This window comes from Arachis ipaensis, chromosome B2 (assembly GCF_059453495.1).
Source record: "Arachis ipaensis isolate K30076 ecotype BB chromosome B2, ASM5945349v1, whole genome shotgun sequence".
Classification (NCBI taxonomy): Eukaryota; Viridiplantae; Streptophyta; class Magnoliopsida; order Fabales; family Fabaceae; genus Arachis; species Arachis ipaensis.
Genome location: NC_142437.1, coordinates 12,822,840 through 12,844,987, shown reverse-complemented (window position 1 = coordinate 12,844,987; position 22,148 = coordinate 12,822,840). Strand labels below are relative to the sequence as shown.

At 29.7% G+C, this 22,148-nt stretch overlaps 1 protein-coding gene across 2 annotated transcripts; it reads left to right on the top strand.

Annotated features, from left to right (window-relative positions):
- The first annotated feature begins 3,487 nt into the window (after positions 1-3,487).
- Positions 3,488-5,988, top strand: LOC107624947 (late embryogenesis abundant protein D-34). Of its 2 annotated transcripts, none has more exons than XM_016327441.3 (3): positions 3,488-3,897; positions 4,657-4,947; positions 5,660-5,988. In XM_016327441.3, exons 1-3 carry the CDS (start codon positions 3,559-3,561, stop codon positions 5,825-5,827), a joined length of 798 nt encoding a protein of 265 aa, XP_016182927.1. In that variant the 5' UTR covers positions 3,488-3,558; the 3' UTR covers positions 5,828-5,988. The 2 variants fall into 2 exon arrangements, with proteins under 2 accessions (XP_016182927.1, XP_088360974.1); XM_088504848.1 differs by having other exon boundaries at positions 3,498-3,897; positions 4,657-4,909.
- The last annotated feature ends 16,160 nt before the right edge of the window (positions 5,989-22,148 follow it).

Genomic DNA, 22,148 nt, shown 5'->3' with positions numbered 1-22,148 from the left:
ATTACTAACATAGGGAGTGTTTTAGTAATTTTACTGCGTAGGACAGATAGTTTTAGCTCGACTTTTATTGAAAATAATAATGAAACAGAACCAACTCAAGATGATGAGGATCAAGCGATTGAAGCACATGTTCAAGGAACACAAGAGGAAGGAACACATATTTTACGATTTTATTTTATGGACTATAATTTGCTATGTTGTATTTTTGGAGTTATAATCTTGGAGTCATATTTTTTTTCTGACTTCTTCCACTTCCTCTTCCCTCTCCTCCATCACCACCACCACAGAGCTCCCGTCGCCATCTCCCCTTCCCCTTTCCCCTTCCCCCTTCCCTTCCCTCCCCCTTCGTATACCCTTCCCCTCACCCAAATGCGTTTTTTATTTTTTTTTTAATTTTATAATTTTTTTTAATATAATAAAGGTAGTTTAGGAATAAATTAAAAATTTTATTAGAAAGAACGATTTTAAAATGAAATGCAATATTAATGACGATTTTAAGTAAAAAATTACATTAGGAACAGTTTCGATTCGGACCCTCAACGTTAGGGATCAAAACAATACTTATCTCTTATTTTAAAAATTTCTAAAGACAAAATAATTTTAATATTATTTAAAGAAGTGATGAAATGCTCATATATTGGACAAAAAATATGTATTTTAAAAAAATGGTAAGAAATTACATGTCATTAAAACGGGACTATTCGATTTAGAGCGTGCAGAAATCTCATTCTCCAATTTGAGTTTGTCAACTTTTTATTTATTTTAAATTAGAAATCTCATTTTTTTTATTTGTAATTATTAAATTTTTTATTTTTAAAATAAAAATTTTACTCTCTGATTTATGTTTTTTATTAATTTAAAAAATAAAAATCTCTACAACTATATATTTTTTAAACAGAAATCTTATTCTTCGATTTTCTTCTTCCAAAAAAAAAATTTAACAACATTAAAATCAAATTTTTAATTTTAGTTTTTTTTTTTCAAAACTCATCATATTTTGAGAAAAAAAAATATACTTAAAAAAATCATCTTTGGATAACTGGGTAATTTACATGAAGAGTCCCGCTAGAGAGTTAATGGGGGAGTAAATCCTTTCCAATGAACAAAAAATTAGATAGTATCAATTGTGATCTCTCATTTTTCATTGCGCTCTCTCTCATATTTAATTTTGGTCCCACTTATAAAGTTAATGGTGAGAGATCACACTGCATTTTCTCAAGTGTTAAAAAAACTGTGGAGGATCCATTTTCAGCTAATGGGGTATTTGTACAATGTGTATGATGGGCTGTTTATTTAGTCCAATATGAGTTAAAAACGAAAATTATCCACGAAATAATAAATTTAAAAACTCTTATTCAGTTATTTCACATCAAATTTCAAATTTTTAAAAAATACAGGTAATTATTTCAAAAAAATAACCATTTGAAATCCTTCAATACTCTCTTCTTTTTCAACCGGCACCCACCCCACCTTCATCAATAATCATCCCATTTCACCGTCGCTACTTGGCTTGTCACACGCCACTCACCCTTAATAAAAATAACCATCCACTTAAGGATAAAAATAATCATCCGCATAGCTAATAAATTGATCATCTAACATATTTTAATTATATATAACTAAACTCAATCCAATCAAAATAATCATCTACATAAAAATAAAATAACCATCCGCATACCTACTAAAATGACCATCCTAAATTGTCCATTAAAATAGAAGAAGATGAATAAACAGAAGAAACTATTATTGTGGTGAAACATAATTTTGAAGGACTAGTCATGACAAAAGCGGCGCATAGGGCTCAAATCATGAAAGAATCTAACCATGCTTGGATTCGAAGAAGAAGAAGAGTATGGTGGTATCATCGGTGAGAAGAGGCTTGAAAGAATAGGAGAAAGCGAAGCCGGTTCAGAAGAGAGGCATGAAAACAGCGACAACAACGTTAGGCTGAGCGTCAGAGGGCAAGGTGCATCGGGCTGACTGGCGGAGGTGAGGATGGTGTCGATGGGAGGATGCGGCGGCCTCGCCGGCAAGAAATTCAGTGACGCGAGGTGAGAACCGGAAAAGATGACGATGAGTTTTGGACGTGTATTGAAAGTTATAGTAAGATTAGAAATAACCGTGTATAGTGTGAATAAATTTAAATACTAATCTTAATTTTTAAATTTTAAAATTTGAAATTAAATAATTAATTAATGATCTAATTTTTAATTTTAATTTTACCTTTTTTTTTTTAATTTATTGTACACATTGTACATAATTAATATTGATTCCCAATACTTTCTCTTATATGAATAAAGTAATTAAAGATGAATATTACATATATGTCTTTAATTAATTAAATAGATTTACATGCGTATTTCGTTTTACATTCTCTACATAAATCAAATCAATTAAACTTAATTTAGGCTGTTTTTAATATAAATCGAATCAATTGGACTTGATTTAGTATGATACATAATAAATTGATACAAATAAATTTAATTTACTAGGTAATAACTTTTGACAACACACAACTATAGTAAATTGAAACAATTGAATTTAATTTATGAAAGAAAAAAATCTCGAAACAAATTGTTTCGATGTACTAAAGTTAGAGCTCCAAAATATCATTTGATTCAATTTATCTACGACAATTTTTTTTATAAATCGAAACCAGTTATTTTAATTTAGCATAGACATTTTTTTGTAAATCAAATTCATTTGTTTTGATTTACTATAAATTTTCAATCGAATTCAATAGTTTTAATTTATCATGGCGTTAGTAAAAGGCCTATATAATAATAAATTAAATCTAAATCGAGTTTATTTTATTCGATTTATATTAAAAAAACTTAAATAAAACACATATAATTCAATTTATATAGAATAACAAATAAGACACGCATGTAACATAATTTAATTTTAAAACATCTGTATAATATTAATCCTCAACTAGTTTGTCCATATAATTTACCCTAAATAACTAAATCTAAAATATTGTGCACCTACCACCATCCTCTAGAACAAGGAGGATATTCACATTTCACAAACTACATATTTTCTTCAGGTAATCTTGATCAATAATCCTAAATTCTTGGTTTGTAACTCAAATTAGATTAATAACTATTCTTATAATTATAGATAATTTACTTATATAAATTGACTAAAGATAAATATTATTAAAATTTCGTAAATATGAATGTACTACAATTTTTTCTTCTCTGATCTATTTTTCGTACCATAACTACAAGTTTTACTTGTTAAGATAAAAATAAAGAAGACAAAATTATAATGCATCACATTTAGAATAATTTAATAACATCCCACTTCAATAATCACTTTATATAAGTAAATTATCCTATAATTATACATACATTGAACCTCATAATAAAAATAAAATATATACATTAATATTACATATTACATAGTGTTATATTTATTATTAATTTACGTAGGAAGTTACTAGTAGCAAGGAGTTTTTTCCTATATATATAAGCTCCACCAACATCATCCCAGGATATACCCACTTGAACTATTCCAAAAAGCTCTTCCTAACTTGTCACAAACTTCTTCATCATGAGCCAACAACAAACACCTCGGAGACCACAAGAAGAAGGACAAGAGCACAAAGATCCGATCAAGTACGGTGATATTTTTAATGTCTCAGGGGACTTGGCATCCGAACCAATCATGCCGCAAGACGCGGCACTCATGCAAGCGACGGAAAACCAGGCACTGGGACAAACCCAAAAAGGTGGCCCGGCTTCCGTCATGCAGTCTGCTGCAGTCACCAATGTCTCTGCGGGTCTTGTGGGCCGTGGAGACGTCTCTAGCGTGGCAAAGGACCAAGGGATATGCGTGTTGGAGAGTAAAATTGGCGTCAACCGTGTCATTACGGAAAGCGTGGGAGAACAGGTTTGAGAGCAATGTTTTTAGTTAGTTACACAAACGTTAGATGATTTGACTGATTTGATTAAATTTTTATCTAATAACTCTTAATTATTAATTTCATATAAAATTGATTGTACTTAAATTTTCATCAATTTTTTTAAAATTTAAATTAATAAAATAAAATAGATAAATAATTATATTTTATATCATAATATTTTTCAACTTAAGCTGATAGAAAATTTTTATACAATGATAGGTGGGTTATTATTTTTTAGTGGTTATTTTTAATAATTAATTTTAATATATATTTTTTAGACTGTTATTATATCCTTAGTATAAATTTTAGCTAACTGACCTTTGTAAATATGTAAATTATTAAAAGGATAAATAAAGATCATTAGAATTTTTTTTTCGTACACTACAATATAGGCAGATATTAGCAAAATCTAATTTCCGCCTTCTAAAGGTGGGCAGTTTTTAAATTGCTGGTTTTTAAATAGTTGGTATTCTGTTTAGCGGCCATCTGTAAAACGCAAAAATAACTACTGTTAATATCGGTTTCTTTTATAGTGGTAATTAGTTAAAAGTGTGAGTTATAAATATGTTTTTAGATTATTAAACTATAAAAATTTAATTAATAATTAAAAATATAATTAAAAATAATAAATTCTGTTAGTAGTATAATATTTTTGTAAACTATTATTTGATAAATTAAAATTAATTACTAATTCTTAGTCATAAAAAATAGATGATAATGACTAATAATTATGAATTAATACACAGGTTGTGGGTGAATTTGTGGAGCCAAATGTGCCCATGAAAACTCCTGGCTCGGCTCTAGATAAAGATGCTATAACCATTGGGGAGGCTCTAGAAGCAACGACGTTGGCTCCCGCCAGCGACAAGCCAGTGGATCAGAGTGACGCTGCAGCTATACAAGCTGCGGAAATGAGAGCCACCGGAAAGAATGAGATTCAACCCGGCGGCTTGGCAGCCGTAGCTCAGTCTGCCGCCACCAAGAATTTAAGGACTATGGGTGATTTTCAGAAGACAACCTTATCTGATGTCTTAACGGTGACTTATTTTTGTTTATTTTTTGAGCAAATCTATAACATGGAAAACAATTTTTTTTTTCAATGTTTAGAATTTATTCCCTATTAAAATCTCTTATAAAAATTATTATTTAACGGTTCCGTTACGTTACCAATAGCATATCTGCCAACTTCTGTCAACTCTTATTTATAATTGTGTTTCATGGAAGTATATTCGTGGATGTGTCTAATAAAAATGTCTTTTTTATAGCTGTGTTTAATAGAAATGTCTTTATAGATATATTTTCTGGATGTGTCTCTTTATATATGCATTTAAAATATATTAATTATTAGACACATCAACGAACACATTTCCATAAAACACAATTATAAATAAGAGTTGGCAGAAGTTGGCAAATAATATGTTAGTAGCCTATATTTTTCTATTATTTAATTAGTATTATTTATTTGTAGGATGGTCAGATCAATTTCTTGTTACAATGTTACTACTTTTAAAACTAAATATAATTTAAATAAAAATAAAATTCTAAACAACGTGTGACATTTATACTTTTTTTAATATTATTTAATCATCATATTGATATATATATATATATATATATTACAAATTTTATATTTTTAATGATAAAATTTTTATATAATTTATAAGTGTAAGGTATTTTTATTTTTAGTTTTATATTTATTCAATCTCCATTCTAATAATAGAAAATAGAACGTAATATATAATAATGCAGGATGCAAAGGAGAAGCTGCCGTCGGATAAGGCGGTGACGAGAGAGGACGCAGAGGGAGTGATCGGTGCCGAGATTAGAAACAAGGCGGACATGAAAACTACTCCTGGTGGTGTCGCTGCATCCCTCGCCGCAGCAGCCACCCTTAATCAAAACAAATCATCGTCATGAACTACTAGTAGTGTGTTTTAACTTTTAATTTTACTTGGAGTGTCTTTTTAATGTTGATGTATGTTGCTGGGTTATTTGCTAAAGGGTCTTGTTTGTATAACTTGTTATATTGTAGATCTTTTTCTAGTTCATATCATGCATGTCTTTTCTCTTTCCGTGCATTTGGAATTTTCTTCTCTCAATCAAACAAGGTAATGTAATAATATTTTCGCCTTCGATAAGTTGAGCAAAAAAAAAAAAAAAAGCATTACCCGAGGAAAAATTAAATAAGAATCAAACATGAAAATATAAGGGTAAGCTTAAATAATGAGATGTAGAAAAGGCCATTATTAAATTGTAGAGTCGGCTACTGAAAATTAAATGTATGCATTTAAAAATTAAAATGGTTACAAAGGAAACTATTTACACCATAGTTATCATCATAACTCAAGCGGTTTTAAAAAACTCAGCGAACCAAAATTTCGGTCCCCCAAGTCTCTATCTAAATAGGTTGAGTTATCTATTATCTATTCTATTATATTAAAATCGAAATTTTATATTTAACGATAGAATTGATGTGATGTATTTTTTGAAAGTGGATTTTGATTTATTTTTTAATTTATTAAATTTAATTTATTATAATAAATTAATTAAATTAAATATTTAAATATTATATAATTTATTATAATTTATATTAATTAATTATAATTTATTATATGAGTTAATTAATTAATTAATTTATAAAGTATATAATAAAATTATAAATAAAACAGATAATATAAATATTGTTTAATTATTGTATTAGAAGTATTTTTTAATTTATTTTTTAATTAATTAAACTAAATTAATTATGTTAATTATGCGTATCAATTAATTTATTTCATTAATTTATTAGATATTTAAATAATAGATCTGCGATCAAACTAGAGAATTAAGATATTTTTAACTAATATATAATGCCAATAATAATTAATAATACTAAATAATTTAATATATTAAACTATTTTATTATACTTCTTCGAATGTAACTTCTATTATATTTTTCATTTTAGCATATTTTCTTTTCTTTTTTATTCTTTTCGTGCACAATTTATTTAAAATATATTTTAAAATAATTAATACAATTTATTTATCATATATGTGACTCAATGAATAAGAAAATAAAAAGTTATTTTGTTGTGCTTAGTTGTATTTAATTATTGAATGAATGAATAATAATAAAAAAATAATTCAAATAAGTTAATTTTTATTATATATTATTGTTCTTGGTGAGTTTGGCCGGTGTATAGCTCGTCCGTCGATGAATGTCTTCAAGTTTTTTGTCGGGATGAGTTATACGTCGGCAATGAAAGAACAAGGGGGTGGGTATCTGCAAAAGACACTCTGACGCTCAAATCAGTAAGTGTTTAAGAGGTATAAGAATAATTCTATGAATATAGAATGTAATACATGAAATAGAAGTTATCATGTGTTGTGTGTAATAATTCTATGAATATAGAATGTAAGACATGATATAAAATTTATAAAACTTATCATGTTGCTCCTTGAGATTAGATATAGAAGGTTCTTTAGCTTTTATAGGCATAGAATTGATGAATGATATTCATGTTATGACCGTTTGGTGTGTAATAACTCATAATGCATAATAAAGACTGAGTTATAAGGTGACGGATCACAGCCCCCAAACTTTGTCCGCCGATCATATGATCCAGGCTAAGCTTAGAAAATAAAATGAGTTATAACTCGGTTAAAAGATAAGTGAATAATGATATATGGTGAGCCCCCAAGCTTAGTCGGGTTATTATCACTACAAGAAAATAGAGTTATTTTAACATTTTATTTTTTAACACCATAATTAAATGTCAAAATTAATATATATTTTTGACAAATATCACAAATGTCAAATTTTCTATGTTTTCTTGATGAATAATTTGACCGCAGAAAATTACTCCTCAATTTTGATACTCATTTGTTTTTAATTTACTCCACTATTTTTCTTCTTCTTTGGGCTCTGTTAATTTTGACATCACACTGCTCTCAGTTTAAGATTATATTACTCATTCTTTATCTTCAAAATCTTAATTTATTCTTTAGTTTCAAGATCTCATTTCATTCTTTGTTAAAATTTTTTGTTGAAAATATTTTATAGTCAATAAGTGTCAAAATAAATAGTATTTTTGACAATTAATAAGTATCACAGAAAATATATTCTCAAAATTTTCTAACAAATTATTTTTGACAGCCAATATTTATCAAAATAAGATTTAAATTTTTTTCACAATCACTTATATGTTAAAAATACTATTTTTGACAAAATTTTTATTAACATATTTTTATAGTTAAAATAGTGTCAAAATTTATTTTTTTGACAAATTTTAATTTTCTTTTACACATTATAACCCTAAAAAATAATCTATATTGTTGTAGTGTATGTCGACACTTATTCAAAAAATAATTTAGTGATAAGAGTCATCATTCAATCAAAATAGTTGTGTGGGGGATATTTTTTCGCTTAAGAACGATTTTAGCATTTGATTGTATATGAACTGAAAAGTTCAGAGATAGATATCCATTGACGGAATCGATTGTATGATCCGAGGATATAATGGTTAATTGTCTTGGGAATTTTTCCAACCCACAACAACTTATTAATAAATTTCTCGCTCAAAGCAATTAGTTATTGAATATTTACAATTTATAGTGAAGGTCTGACATGAATAAGATAAATTGAGAAAATGAATAGGTATAAAGTCGCAACATATATTGAATAATATATATTGTAAAAGTAAAATAGTTCAAAGTAAAAAAATATACCTTGAAAGTTGATAATTGTAGAGAAGAAGACGACATATATGAATGTCATACATGTCAAATGTGAATATTTGAATTTTGTTTTGTAGGACATGCTTTAATTTGATAATAAAGCAATAAGATAATAGTTATTGAATTATACATTTAGCATAATGTTTCTAGCAATACTTATAGTATGACAATGGATATTCTTCGTGCAATAATAGTAAATTGTCTGTTTAATTTTCTACATTAAAAAACAATAACATAAAATTTAATAGCATAAAGTGAATAATGTAACAGTTATATACAATTGATATATAATTAATTTTTGATGGAATCCAATTTTAAGATTTGAACTCATCATTACTGTCATTTAATTGTATAAATAAAATCATTAAGCAATAAGAATATAGCACCTAATGAAATAAAAATTCAATTGACATGGTTGTTATATGTCATTATTATATAAAACATATATTGAGATTTGAATATAACTAATAAATCAGTAAATATTAGTTACACAAAATATAAATGTAAAAATATGTGTGAATAAAATAAATAATGTTATTTGTGTAAGTAGAGAACTTTGACAAAGAAAGCAAAATTGGTAAGTGAGTTTGTACTCGGTTTGATTGAAAACCGAGTTTGTTTTCGGATTGATTGAAAGTCGAGTTTATTCTCGGATTGGTTAATTGATCGATTATAAGATGTGAAATATTATGATACGTAAAAGTGAAGCAATTTGAAGGTATAAAATACAAACCTTATAAAAAGTTACGATAGATTAAAATTTGATAAGAGGTATTGAATAAAATCTTAAATAAGATTGTTGAAATTGGTTCAAAAATTTGAATGTAATTCAAGTATTATGAACTTGAGGGGAGTATAAATTATTTTACTCTCCCCACAGACGGCGCCAATTGTTCTTGCTGAGATTGGCAAGTGTATAACTCTTCCGTCGGTGAATACTTGTAAGCTCTCCGTCAAGATGAGTTATACGTCGGTAATGAGAGAACAAGGGAGTGGATACCTGCAAAAGACACTCTGACGCTCAAATCAGTAAGTGTTTAAGAGGTATAAGAATAATTCTATGAATATAGAATGTAAGACATGATATAAAACTTATAGAACTTATCATGTTGCCCCTTGAGATTAGATATAGAAGGTTCCTTAGCTTTTATAGGCATAGAATTGATAAATGATATTCATGTTATGAACGTTTGGTCATTAAGATTTAAATGATGGTCATTAAGTCAGTAATGAAGGTATCAGTTACAAGCAAAAGAATGAATAATAGTTAATGCTGAGTTATAACTCATAATGCATAATAAAGACTGGGTTATAAGGTGACAATGCATAATAAAGACTGAGTTATAAGGTGACAGATCAATTATATATTATTATTATTATTATTATTATTAGGCCATTTATAGTGTACAGATGTAGAAATACAGATATTCTCATGGATTGAATAGCATGTTGACACTTAGCACTGTCCTAGTTAGGAGGAAGCAGCTTGGCAGAAGTTGCCAGAGCTTGTTGTGATATGTGTTAGGATTAGCTTGTGATAGAGCCATAGCTTAGTTAACGTGATTAATTGGTAACTCTGTAAGCGTAATTTTACTTCTTGGACTCCGTTTTTTTGGTATGCCTTATTGCATTTTTTAATTGATTTATGATACAAAATTCTTTGGTTGTTATTGGTACACAAATGTGAGTATATTAATGAATTTGACTATATGTGTTGCTTAAATATTAATTGAATTGGAAAACTGTTATAACTGAGTCTAAGCATATTTAGTTTAGATGGATAAAAATAACAAAAGGAAGGATATTTAGTGAATCTTTGGTGCACAATAATTTCCTGTGAATATTAAAGAAATGCATTTGATGTTGGGATTTTTTTTCCAAACATTCACTCTAAGTGGTTTATTTTTTTTTAATGTCTTCACCCTAAGTGTTTAAAAGAAAATTGAATGATGGGTTAGTTTTGAAATTTGAAATTTTATCTATTGTGAGATTGTTAATATTAATTACGTGCCTTTTTTAATCAGTGCTGTTGAGCAACATATTTAAGAATGGAAAGAATTAATATTTATCACTTAATATACCAAAAGGGTTATATTATCAAAAATAAATTTGTCCTACACGTTATGTAAAGAAAATTAATTTATGTTCTCTTGAAATACACAAAAAATATTCAATTTATATTTTATTAGAATTTTTAAATTTATTTTTTGTCAATTTGTTTAATCTGTATATATTCTATCATTTAATACATATTATATTTTTGTACATAGGTATTTCTCAATAACTACTAAAAATATATAAATTTATATTACAATATATAATTAATAAAAGTTAACATATTACAATACATTATATAATTACAAATAAACTAAAATAAAAAATTTGCAAGTAAATTTTTCAGTCTCTCATTATCTATGCCTTTTTGAAAAATTCAAACAATAAATTATGTCTAAAATATTATTAAATTAAAGACCTCTTTCTAACACTATATTTTAACTTAATAATATTTTTTGAATAATTAACTTTTGCATCTTCTGTTCTACTAGTACATTGAAAAATTTTAAATTGATTAGTTTAAATAGCCCTAAACTGTAAAACAAGGGAATATCTCGAACTTACACTGAGGTACTGACGGCAATTCTCAAATATCGCAAAATCGAATAGGATACAATGAGATAGAATGTAATAGAGACAAACAAAAAATAGGTGAAAAGAGTTACCTACTTTTAACAATCAAATTGATTAACTAACATTTGCATCTTCTGTTCTTTCTCCCTTAATTATTAAAAATTAGGGATGATAATGGGGTGAGTAGGGGCAGATTTTTGCAATAACCCGTATAAATAGTAAAAAATTAAATCCTAACTCGTTCAAGCAGATATCCGCCCTCGCTCCTATAATTATTAAAATTTAACAAATAAACTTAAATTTTAAAATTTATATAACTATTATTACATACATAATATAAATTAAAATAAAAATTTAAATTTAAATATAATATTATTAATTATTTTATGTATATTACATATATTATATATTATATATAGCAGAGCAAATATTATCTAAATCCTATTAGAAATGCAGAAGATTAAAAAAATAAGATCATTTTATTAATTTTTAATTATATTTGAATGTGAGTTTTAAGCAAGGGATTTAATGGATTGAGAACAACTTAACTGTCACTAGGTTAGAGTGTTTCTTGCTATAAATTATATTTTTTAAAAAGAAAAATGCTAGTTATCTTTTAATTTTTTGTCTTTAATCAATCTTTTAATTCAAATAATATTATTAAATTAAATTTTAATTAAAATATATTTATTATATATCTCTAATTTTAGAGTTAAAATATGTCACATGTCACTTTTTAACATCTTATTCAATAAAAATTCATTTAATATTTCTTATTTTTTTATTATTAGTTGCATTTTTTCACTACTCATTAGAACATTAACGTTTTTTAAATTATTAAAATGTATGTTCATAAAAATTATTTTTTTCAATTATAACACATCTAAAATTATTAAATTATATATAAAATAATTTAAAACACATCCAAAATCATAAATACAAAATTTAAATTTAAACATTAAAAATAAAATTTATTTTTTATATCTTATTCGATAAAAATGCCTTTAATATTTCTTAATTTTTTATTATTACTTGAATTTTTTCATTACTTATTTGAACATTAACGTTTTCTAAATTATTAAAATAAATAATTAAGTTAAATTTTTTAGATCTTATTCAATAAAAATATATCTAACATATTTTATTATAGTATAAGTTAAAAATTTTATTATTTACTCTAGTATTAATATTTTTTTCATAATTAAAGTCTTTATTAATTTTAAAATCAAAATTTTAAATTTTATTTAATTTGATTTTGGGATGTATATTTAAATTGTAATTTGTTAATAACTAAAAATGTTAAAATTGAAATAGAAATCTTAAAATTTAAATTTGAGTTTTATTTAATTTATATTTTAAATGTGTATTTAATTTTAAAAAGATACTAAATCTATTTAGATGTATTTATTTTATTTTTTTAAATATTATAATAAAAAAATTGAATAAAAAATTATTTTTAAAAGATACCTAATTAAACTGTTTTAAAAATTATATTATATAATCATATATTATATTTATAGTTAATATATATAATCTAAAATATTTAATTAAATATTATTTTATATTTAATTTATTTTTTTATTATTTTATATGCATTTTTTATATTAATGTTTTTTAATTGTACAACCCAGTTAAAAAAATCCATGGAACACGACGGTGACTTCCTCAATTATCCTCTTCCCCAACCCAATACTTTTTTTTCAAACTATTCCCATGGTCCAAAAATAAATGAACAAAGAGACCCATAACCCAAACTCACCAACTCACCAATTTGCCCGTTACGGAGGCCAACACACAGAGGGATGAGTCGCATTTGGTTTCACCATTAAGCCGTGGCTTAGGGGGACAATTGCTGGCAAAAATCTGCTCCATTCTGCAATCACAGTATACGCGTCAACTAAACAATGAGTCTCTGTATATCTGTATCAATTTTGATCTGTACCGGAGAGTGACCCTTATTATTATTATTGTATTACACAAGAATCATATCATTTCTGTTGAAAAAAATAGATTCATATGGAGTGAAAATCAAATTATATGAATTAAGGGATATAATAAAATAAGATAATTTATTACTTATTTAAATTAAATTCTATAAATACAAATTACATTTGTTAAAAAATTATTTTTTTTTGTCTTTGAAAAAACAAAATTATCAGAATCATCTTTTTATTGCTCTTACGGTTTTAACTTATAATTTTATTTTATTTTAATTTTATTTTTTTAATAATAAAATATACTCATCTCAATTTTATTATATATTAGTCTATTTTTTTATGTATTTAAATTTATATAGTTATTATTAATATTATTATTTTTATTTTCTTGAATTATTTTTTATATAATTTTTTTTCTTTTTTATGATTTATTGATATTATCAATGCTTTTTGTATTTTCTTCTTCCATTTAAACTTCCTTAAAGTGATTTTTTGATATATTTTATTATAGATTTATTTTTCTCTTCCTTTTGCCAAAGATGATATATTAGGAGTGAAAAACTGATATGTGCAAATTGAATTTGAAGCTTCAATTCAATAAAAATATGTAAAGGGAAACTATATATTAGATTAAGATAAATTTCTTCTCGGTAAAACTCTTTGTATTATTGGTATTAAAAATTTTAAATGCCAAGTTCAAATTCTAAATTCTCTTAAATATTAAAAATTGTAGAAGTAATCGGTTGAGGGATTCTAAATTCTCTCAATAATTGTTGAATGCTGACAAGTTCAAATTGTGCTGCTGCAAGTGATCTGTTCAAATTGTTCAATACTACTTCAATCACTTTGTCTTACTTATTACTCTTCTAAGAGATCAAATTATCACCAAGATAAATGCAATAACTAGTGATCGATTTTCTATCATCAACATCTCCAGCCTAATCAGCATCTGAAAAAATAAACAAACAAAAATTAGTGCTTTTATGAAAGATTAAACCATGATCTAAAGTCCTTTTAAGTATTTAAGAATTCTGTTGACTGCTTTCTAATGATGCAATCGAGGATCATGCATAAATTGTGAAACTTTATTCACAAAATAGGAGAGATAAGATCTTGTTATAGTTAGGTATTGAAAAGCCCCAACTATAGATCGATAGAACTTTGGATTGTCAAATTGCTCATATTCACTCGCTGTTAATTTTAGAATGGATGCCATAGAAGTAGGCATTGGATTACAGTTTTTCACTTAGCCCTTTTTAACAACACAATAGCATATTTTTGTTGAGTAAGTAAGAGGTTGATTTTAGAGACAGTATGCACTTCAAGTTTCAAGAAATAATAAAAATTTCCTAAATCTTTGAGAGGAAAAATCTGATTCAAATCATGAATAAGTTGATTAATTTCAGTAACATTGTTGCCTGTGACAACAATATCATCAACATACACCAATAAAAAATTTCTTGAACCAGAATTATGCTTGACAAATAGAGAATGATCTGATTTAGTGTTAGAAAAACCAAACTGTTTCAGGGTGTTATTCAGTGTATTAAACCAAGCTCTTGGAGCTTGTTTGATGCCATAAATAGTCTTTCTTAATTTACAAACCTGACTAGGTAAGCCTCGTGAGTAACCACTTGGTTGAGTCATAAAAATCTGTTTCTCAAATTTTCTATTAAGAAAAGCATTGTCAAAATCAAACTGTCTCATAGTCCATCCTAGAGAGAGAGCTAAGCTAATGATTATTTTAACAGTACTGGGCCTAATGACAGGACTATACACTAGATCAAAATCAATTCCTTCTATTTGATAGTATCCTTGTGCAACTAACTTAGCTTTGTATCTCAAAATATTACCATGTTGATCTCTTTTTATAGTGAAAACCCATTTAGACCCAACAATGATAGTGTGAGGTGGTGGAACAACAAGATCCCAAGTTTTACATCTCATCAAGGCATTATATTTATTGTCCATAGCTCGCTTCCAGTGTGAATACTGGAGAGCTTGCTAAACAGATTTTGGTGCATGATTAATTTTTATAAAGCTTCAATATGAATTAGAGAGTAAAGATAGAAGCATGTGTGTGTTTGAAGCAGAGCAGAAATTGAAAAAGAATTGTACTATACATTTGACACACAAAAAGAAAGTATTCACTTATTCTCTCGTATAAATTGATGATAGAATAAATTACCATTTGTATCCATAAAAGATACAGATGCCGACAAATGTATCCATATAAGAATAAAACGACAATTATAATCACGGAAGATGGCTTCTGTGTGCCAAGAGTACCCGGATGTTGGTTACACAATTGGTCCGTTAGGGTATTCTTGGCACACGGAAGCCAACTTTTGTGAGTACAATTGACGTTTTATTCTTATATGGAATTATGGATACATTTGTTAGCGTTTGTATCTTTTATGGATACAAATAGTAATTTATTCATTGATGTTACATCACCCCCAAATCACTATCAGTGTAGGATATATATATATAGGAGTTAAGACTCCTTTAATCAAGAAACCAAGACCAACTTATAGCAAAATCAGAATTAACTTTTACCCATTTATATTAGCATTGTATAAGTAGTTTTAAGTAACTATCAACAACACTCCTTAAAGAAAGGGATATTTTAATTTTTTTTTTCTTGTGATATTTGTTTAAATTCTAAGTTAAATGTGAATATTGATTTTTGGACTAGAATTTTTATATTTTTAAATTATTTTAAAGATAATACTCTATCAATCTTAGAATTTGATGGTTTCAGTGGCTAAGAGAAGGGGGGGTTGAATCTTAGCCCCCTTTTTTTGCTTGCTAACACTTGCTGGATTCAGAGGAGACTTTTATGTTTTTAGCTCGTCCCTAGCCACGAGACATTTTCATTTTATCTCGTCACTTGGCACGAGACATTTTTGTTTTTGCTCCTGTGTAGTAGAAAACAGAAATGGAGTAGGAGAGGAAGAAAATTACACCAAGATATATCCTGGTTCGGCTGCTAAGTGCAGTGCAGCCTACATCCAGTCTCCATCACAACAATGATGGAATTTCACTATAATCAAACAGATTACAATTTGTAAAGTGCTAACCCAACTTACAAGGGGATTCCCACAGAATCATGAAACACAACATAGATGATCAAAGGAACTCTAAGACATCTATGGCTTTTTCTTTTAATTTTGCACTCTCTGCCTTTTTCCGCTCTATGGCTTTTTCATTACAAACCTCACTGTTTGCCTTTTACCATGAGACTCAAGACATGACAAAATTAAACAGAAAAATACAAAACTGAATACATTGAAGGAGAAGAGAAAACTGTTAGCTCAGGTAGCTCTGAGAACTCTGTGCCTTGCACTCTCAAATTTTCTCCTTGCTTCAAACAATGGCTGTCCACCCTTAATATAGAAGAGGGGAGCCTCCACTTATTGAAGCCAAAACTGAACCAACTTCTTCCTCCTTCAATAAAACCGGTTCGGCCACACAGAGAGAAAAGAGATAACTATGCATTAACCAACATGCAATTACCTCTAGTCCTTTCTTGATCATCACCCTTCATCAATCCGAGCTCTCCATCCTTGGCTTGCTCTCCAAGATGGAATTCTGGCCCTTGATGCTTCATGATGATGATGACTTCATCTGCTTTAATCTCTGCCTTCAACCATCACTTCGCCACTCTAGCTACTCCCTGTGGTGGTTGAGCAGAATCAAAGACAAGTCATGCTTCAAGAATCTCCCTTGCTGGCCGAGATCTTCTTCTTCCTTTTTGAGCATGCAAAGCTCAAGATAACCTCACCAAATCTGACCACATTTGGTAAGTATCTTAGCCACAGCTCATTTTTATTTTAGTATGTTTTCTTGCCATCATTGTGATGGTCTTGATGCATGCAACTTCTTCTTTTCGGTGATTGTAGCTTGGTGTAGCTTCCATGGTTCTCTGGTTAAGGACCGAAGAAAGAAGAGAAGCAAATAGAAAGAAAGAAGAAAGAGAAAAGCAAAACTATGAGAGTTATGAAAGATAAATTAATTAGGTGCATTTCTCCAAGCTTGTGTAGTAGCGTGTAAGCTACTATTGATTGCCATCAAATCAATCTCCTCTCTCTTTCTTATGTTTCCAATGTATTAATTAAATTTGAAATCCTTCAAAATAATGAAGTGGAATCCGTTGGAAGCATTTAGGCATTTCATTTGCTTCATGGATTCGAATAAGGCATGGAAACATTCATCAACATTGGGCTTGGTAGCAACAATATTTGATCTTGGCCCATTAATAACATTTGCTTTCCTGATAAAATTTGGAACATGCATAAAGCAAGTGGAAAGCATGTAACCCACTTGGGCTTAGAGCAGAAAATTATTTGGGCCCAAGTAACATTAAAACAGCCACATTTATTTTTGTTATTAAAACCAAGGCTGAGTGTAAATTGGGCTTAGCACAATACATTTGTTTCCGGCCCATGATTAAACCTGCAGCAAAATTATAATCATCAATGTATTGAATAAAAATTCAGATCAAATAATTTTGCAATTAATTAATTTTAATAATGTTTAGTCATCACACATATTAATTTAGAGTTTTCCAAACTCATCAATCTCCCCCTTGATGACAAACATTATTAAAATTGAAATGGAAAAATTTAGAGAATGAGTAAAGAATACTCCCTTTGATTTGAATTTCTCCCCCTTTCAAAATGTCACATTGCTCCCCCTTGATGTATGCTTATGTTACCAAGGGAAGCACTCTACCTGTAACATTTTTAAATCAAGCTTCAAGTAGTAATGTTATTTAGCATATTTTATGATGCTAAATGCTTGATTTATGAGCAGTTTTAATTGATAATCAAAAACTCATTTGATATCATAAACTGATTTACTGCTCAAACTTACACATATCAACAGAACACAAACCAGTGTTGTTCAGAAAGTTTCCAAATATTTTCCAGTCCAGATATCAGAGCAATGTCATTCAAAATAAGGAAAATATTTTTGAAACACATATTAGCACATCAAAACATGGCAGTTGTTAAATAACACAGCTTAAAGGAACTGCCAAATGTAAATTTTCAAACCAACAGGTTTATCAAAGATGAACCATCAGCCAGGCATCAATATATCAAACATCATAGTAAACCAAATGCCAAATGCAGTACATACAGCAGGAAATATAATAGAAACATGCATTCTTTGAATAAGGGTAATCATGAATTTTCAATTTGAAAATTTCAACCCTTATCCCCTGTTTTTCCAGCCCCTGTTTTATTTCAATTTCAATCAGCCCCTGTTTCAATCAGCCCCTGTTTCATTCCAATTTCAATTTTGGAATCTAAATCTCCTCCCCCTTTTGGCATCAAGGGGCATAAGGACCTGCAATAAGAGACATGAGCAATACATAATATTTATAACAAAGCAGTAATTGTTCAGAGTATCATACGGCAGAGAGTATCAAGTTATGCCTTTACAAAAAACAAAAGAAGGATTGAGCCTATTGTTGCCAATATCAAATAAGAGTAGAGAAATAGTCACTAATCATCAGAAACATTGAATTCAGAACCAGAATCATCTTCAGAATCTCCTGTTCCCATTTCATCATCAAAGGTTTGAATCATGAAACCGACCCTTTCATAGCACTTCCTCCAGGCTTTCTCATTTGCATATGCCAATTTCCGGGCAGCCTTGCTTGACTTTAGCATCACTTTGGACATATTGCGGAATTCACTGAGAGCCTCCCTGATGGATGCCGTCACCTTTGAGGGTTCAGGGTGGCTTTCCAAATCGCTTAGAGAGGGTTCGGATGCAACAGATTTCTTGCTTTTCTTGTTCGAAACTCCTCCTCCTTTAATCTGTGACACTTTGTTCTCAACAGATTCATTAGACAAATCAACCTTAAAATATTCAAATATACATGTAAGAAACATGCCATAAGGAAGATTAGCCTTTTTTGTGCTTCTTACTGCTTCCCACATATGACGTGTCATAATATAAGCAAATGAAATTGGAGTGGAAGTAATAAGAGCAAAGAGGATGATAGAGTCAGAAACTGTTACTCTATGATGAGAACCACTTTGAGGAGTGATGATATGAGTGATGATACGGTGTAACAGAGAGTTCTCTGGGCCGAGGGATTTGTGAGTTGGGATTAATCCATCAAGCCCGGACAAGTTGGCACAGATGTGTTGCATTACAGTTTGTTGAGTAACTCCCACTTGATCATCCCATTTATCAACCATATAAACCTTTGGTCCCTCATCTTCATACCCAAGGGCAGCACCAATGGTTTGAGGAGTGAGGGTTATGTAAACACGCTTGACATAAGAGTGGATTGACCCACCAATCAAGCGCATGTTTGCATAAAATTCCCGGACCAGCCCCGGGTATACCAATTTCTGAATGTGAGTCAGAGGAGTCCATTTCAGAGCATCAAACAGAGACGAAAAGTTCATTCCTTTGGTGGCAAGATTTGGTAGGTTCACCAAGTAAGAGGGGCAGAGATTGCGCTGCAGAAGAACGTCTTTGTGAAATTCATAGAATGCACATGAGTGGAAGCGAGAAGGATCAAAATGTGAATGAGTTTTGTGGAATTTGTTTTTGAACTCTAGAGATTCCAGATTGGGGGGTTCGCTTGTGTCATGCAGAGTAAAGGTTTTCTGTTTCTTGTGAGAGCTTTTCGCATGAGAGGTAGATCTTTTTGGTGGTGATGGAGGTGGAGTAGTCTGAGACGCTTCTTCATCTTCTTCAACATTTGGTTGCTTGTTCTTCCCTGTCTTGCCTCTCCCTGAGGTTTTCTGAGCAATAACCTTTCGGCGCATGGTTTCGGTTTTCTTGGAGGGTGGTGACTGAGTAGAGGATGAGGTAGAATGGAGATGGATATGTGTATGGGTTGGAGGAGATGAGAAAGGTGGGTTTTTTGGAATGGGGGTTCGGCTACTTCGCCTAACAGCGGTTTTCTTTTTCATGGTGGATGAATGAGGGGTTGAATATGAAGGGGTGAGGGCCGAATGAGAGGAGGATGGAAGGAGGTTAGAGGTGCGTTAAATGAGTATTGGAGAGAGATGATGGGAGGTTAATGACCATAATGGCACGGTTATTATCTAAATGGGAGTTTCAAAAAGTGATAAAGAGGGAGTTTTTCCTTGAATCAAGGGATTTAGTTGGAAAGAGAAGATATGATTTGACAACATGTATCTTCCAACTAGATTTGAAAAGACAATCTAAAAAAAATTTTGTGATTTTATTTTTTCAAGGAAGGAATAACTAACTAAACTGCCATGGTGGGGTCAGAATTTTTTAGGTGGGGCCCAGAAGAATTTAAATTTGTGTTGCCTCCCCCTGAACAGAGCTCCTCCATCAAGCTTGCGTTTTTTATCTCGTCCAAACCTACGAGACAAAACTGAACAGAATCAAATATTCACAAATTTTCAATAAAACTTAAATCAAACATTCCCAATCTTTTTCTTAAGGTGCAGAATCTGTCTTCACAGAGGGGTTTTGTAAAAATATCAGCAATTTGGTCTTCTGATTTTACAAATTGAATATCAATAGTACCCTTTTGCACATGTTCCCTAATAAAATGATACTTTATCTCAATGTGCTTAGTTCTTGAGTGCAAAACAGGATTTTTTGAAATATTTATTGCACTCATATTATCACAAAATAGGGGTATACTATTGATTTTTAATTTGTAATCTTCCAATTGTGTTTTTAACCAAATTAATTGAGTGCAACATGCAGATGCGGAAATATATTCTGCTTCAGCGGTGGATAAAGCCATTGTGGCTTGTTTCTTGCTTGACCACATGTTGAGAGAGCTTCCAAGGAAGCAACACATGCCGGACGTGCTTCTTCTATCCACTCTGTCTCCCGCATAATCTGCATCACAAAACCCTACTGCACAAAATTCATCAGATTTAGGATACCACAAGCCATAATCACAAGTTCCCTTAATGTATCTAATGATGCGTTTAACAACCGTAAGATGGGATTCTTTTGGGTGAGATTGAAATCTTGAACATACACCCACACTTTGAACAATATCCGGTCTAGAGGAGGTAAGGTACATGAGTGAACCTATCATTCCTCTATACCTTGTTTCATCCACATCTTGACCATCATCATCCTTTTCAAGTTTTGTGTTGGGATGCATTGGTGTATTCATTGCTTTGGAATTTTCTAGGCCAAACTTTTTGATAAGTTCTTTTGCATACTTTCCTTGGTAAATAAAAGTACCACTAGGAGTTTGTTTAATTTGGAGACCAAGAAAGAAGGTAAGCTCTCCCATTAAACTCATTTCAAACTCACTAGTCATGAGTTTTCCAAACTCTTCACACAAGGAAATGTTGGCCGATCCAAATACAATGTCATCAACATAAACTTGAACAAGAAGTATGTCATCATTAGATGCTTTAATAAATAAAGTAGTGTCGGTGGTACCCCTTTGAAATTGATTTTCCAACAAGAAGGCACTAAGCCTTTCATACCAAGCTCTTGGAGCTTGTCTAAGACCATAAAGAGCCTTAGTTAATTTGAAAACATGATTTGGAAACTCCTTTTGTTCAAAACCGGGGGGTTGTGCCACATACACTTCTCTATCAATAAAGCCATTAAGGAAAGCACACTTAACATCCATTTGAAATATTTTGAAACCTTTATGGGCGGCATAGGCAAGAAGCAATCTAATTGCTTCCATTCTAGCTACCGGAGCAAAAGACTCATCAAAATCTATACCCTCTTCTTGATCGTAACCTTGGGCCACTAATCTAGCCTTGTTACGAACAACTTGTCCATCCTCACCAAGTTTATTTTTAAATACCCACTTAGTACCGGTAACTTTCTTACCATCCGGATGAGGTACTAGTGTCCAAACCTTATTCTTGTCAAATTGAGCAAGCTCTTCTTGCATTGCTTTAACCCATGATGGATCCTCAAGAGCTTGTTTGACATTGTTGGGCTCTATTTGTGACAAGAGA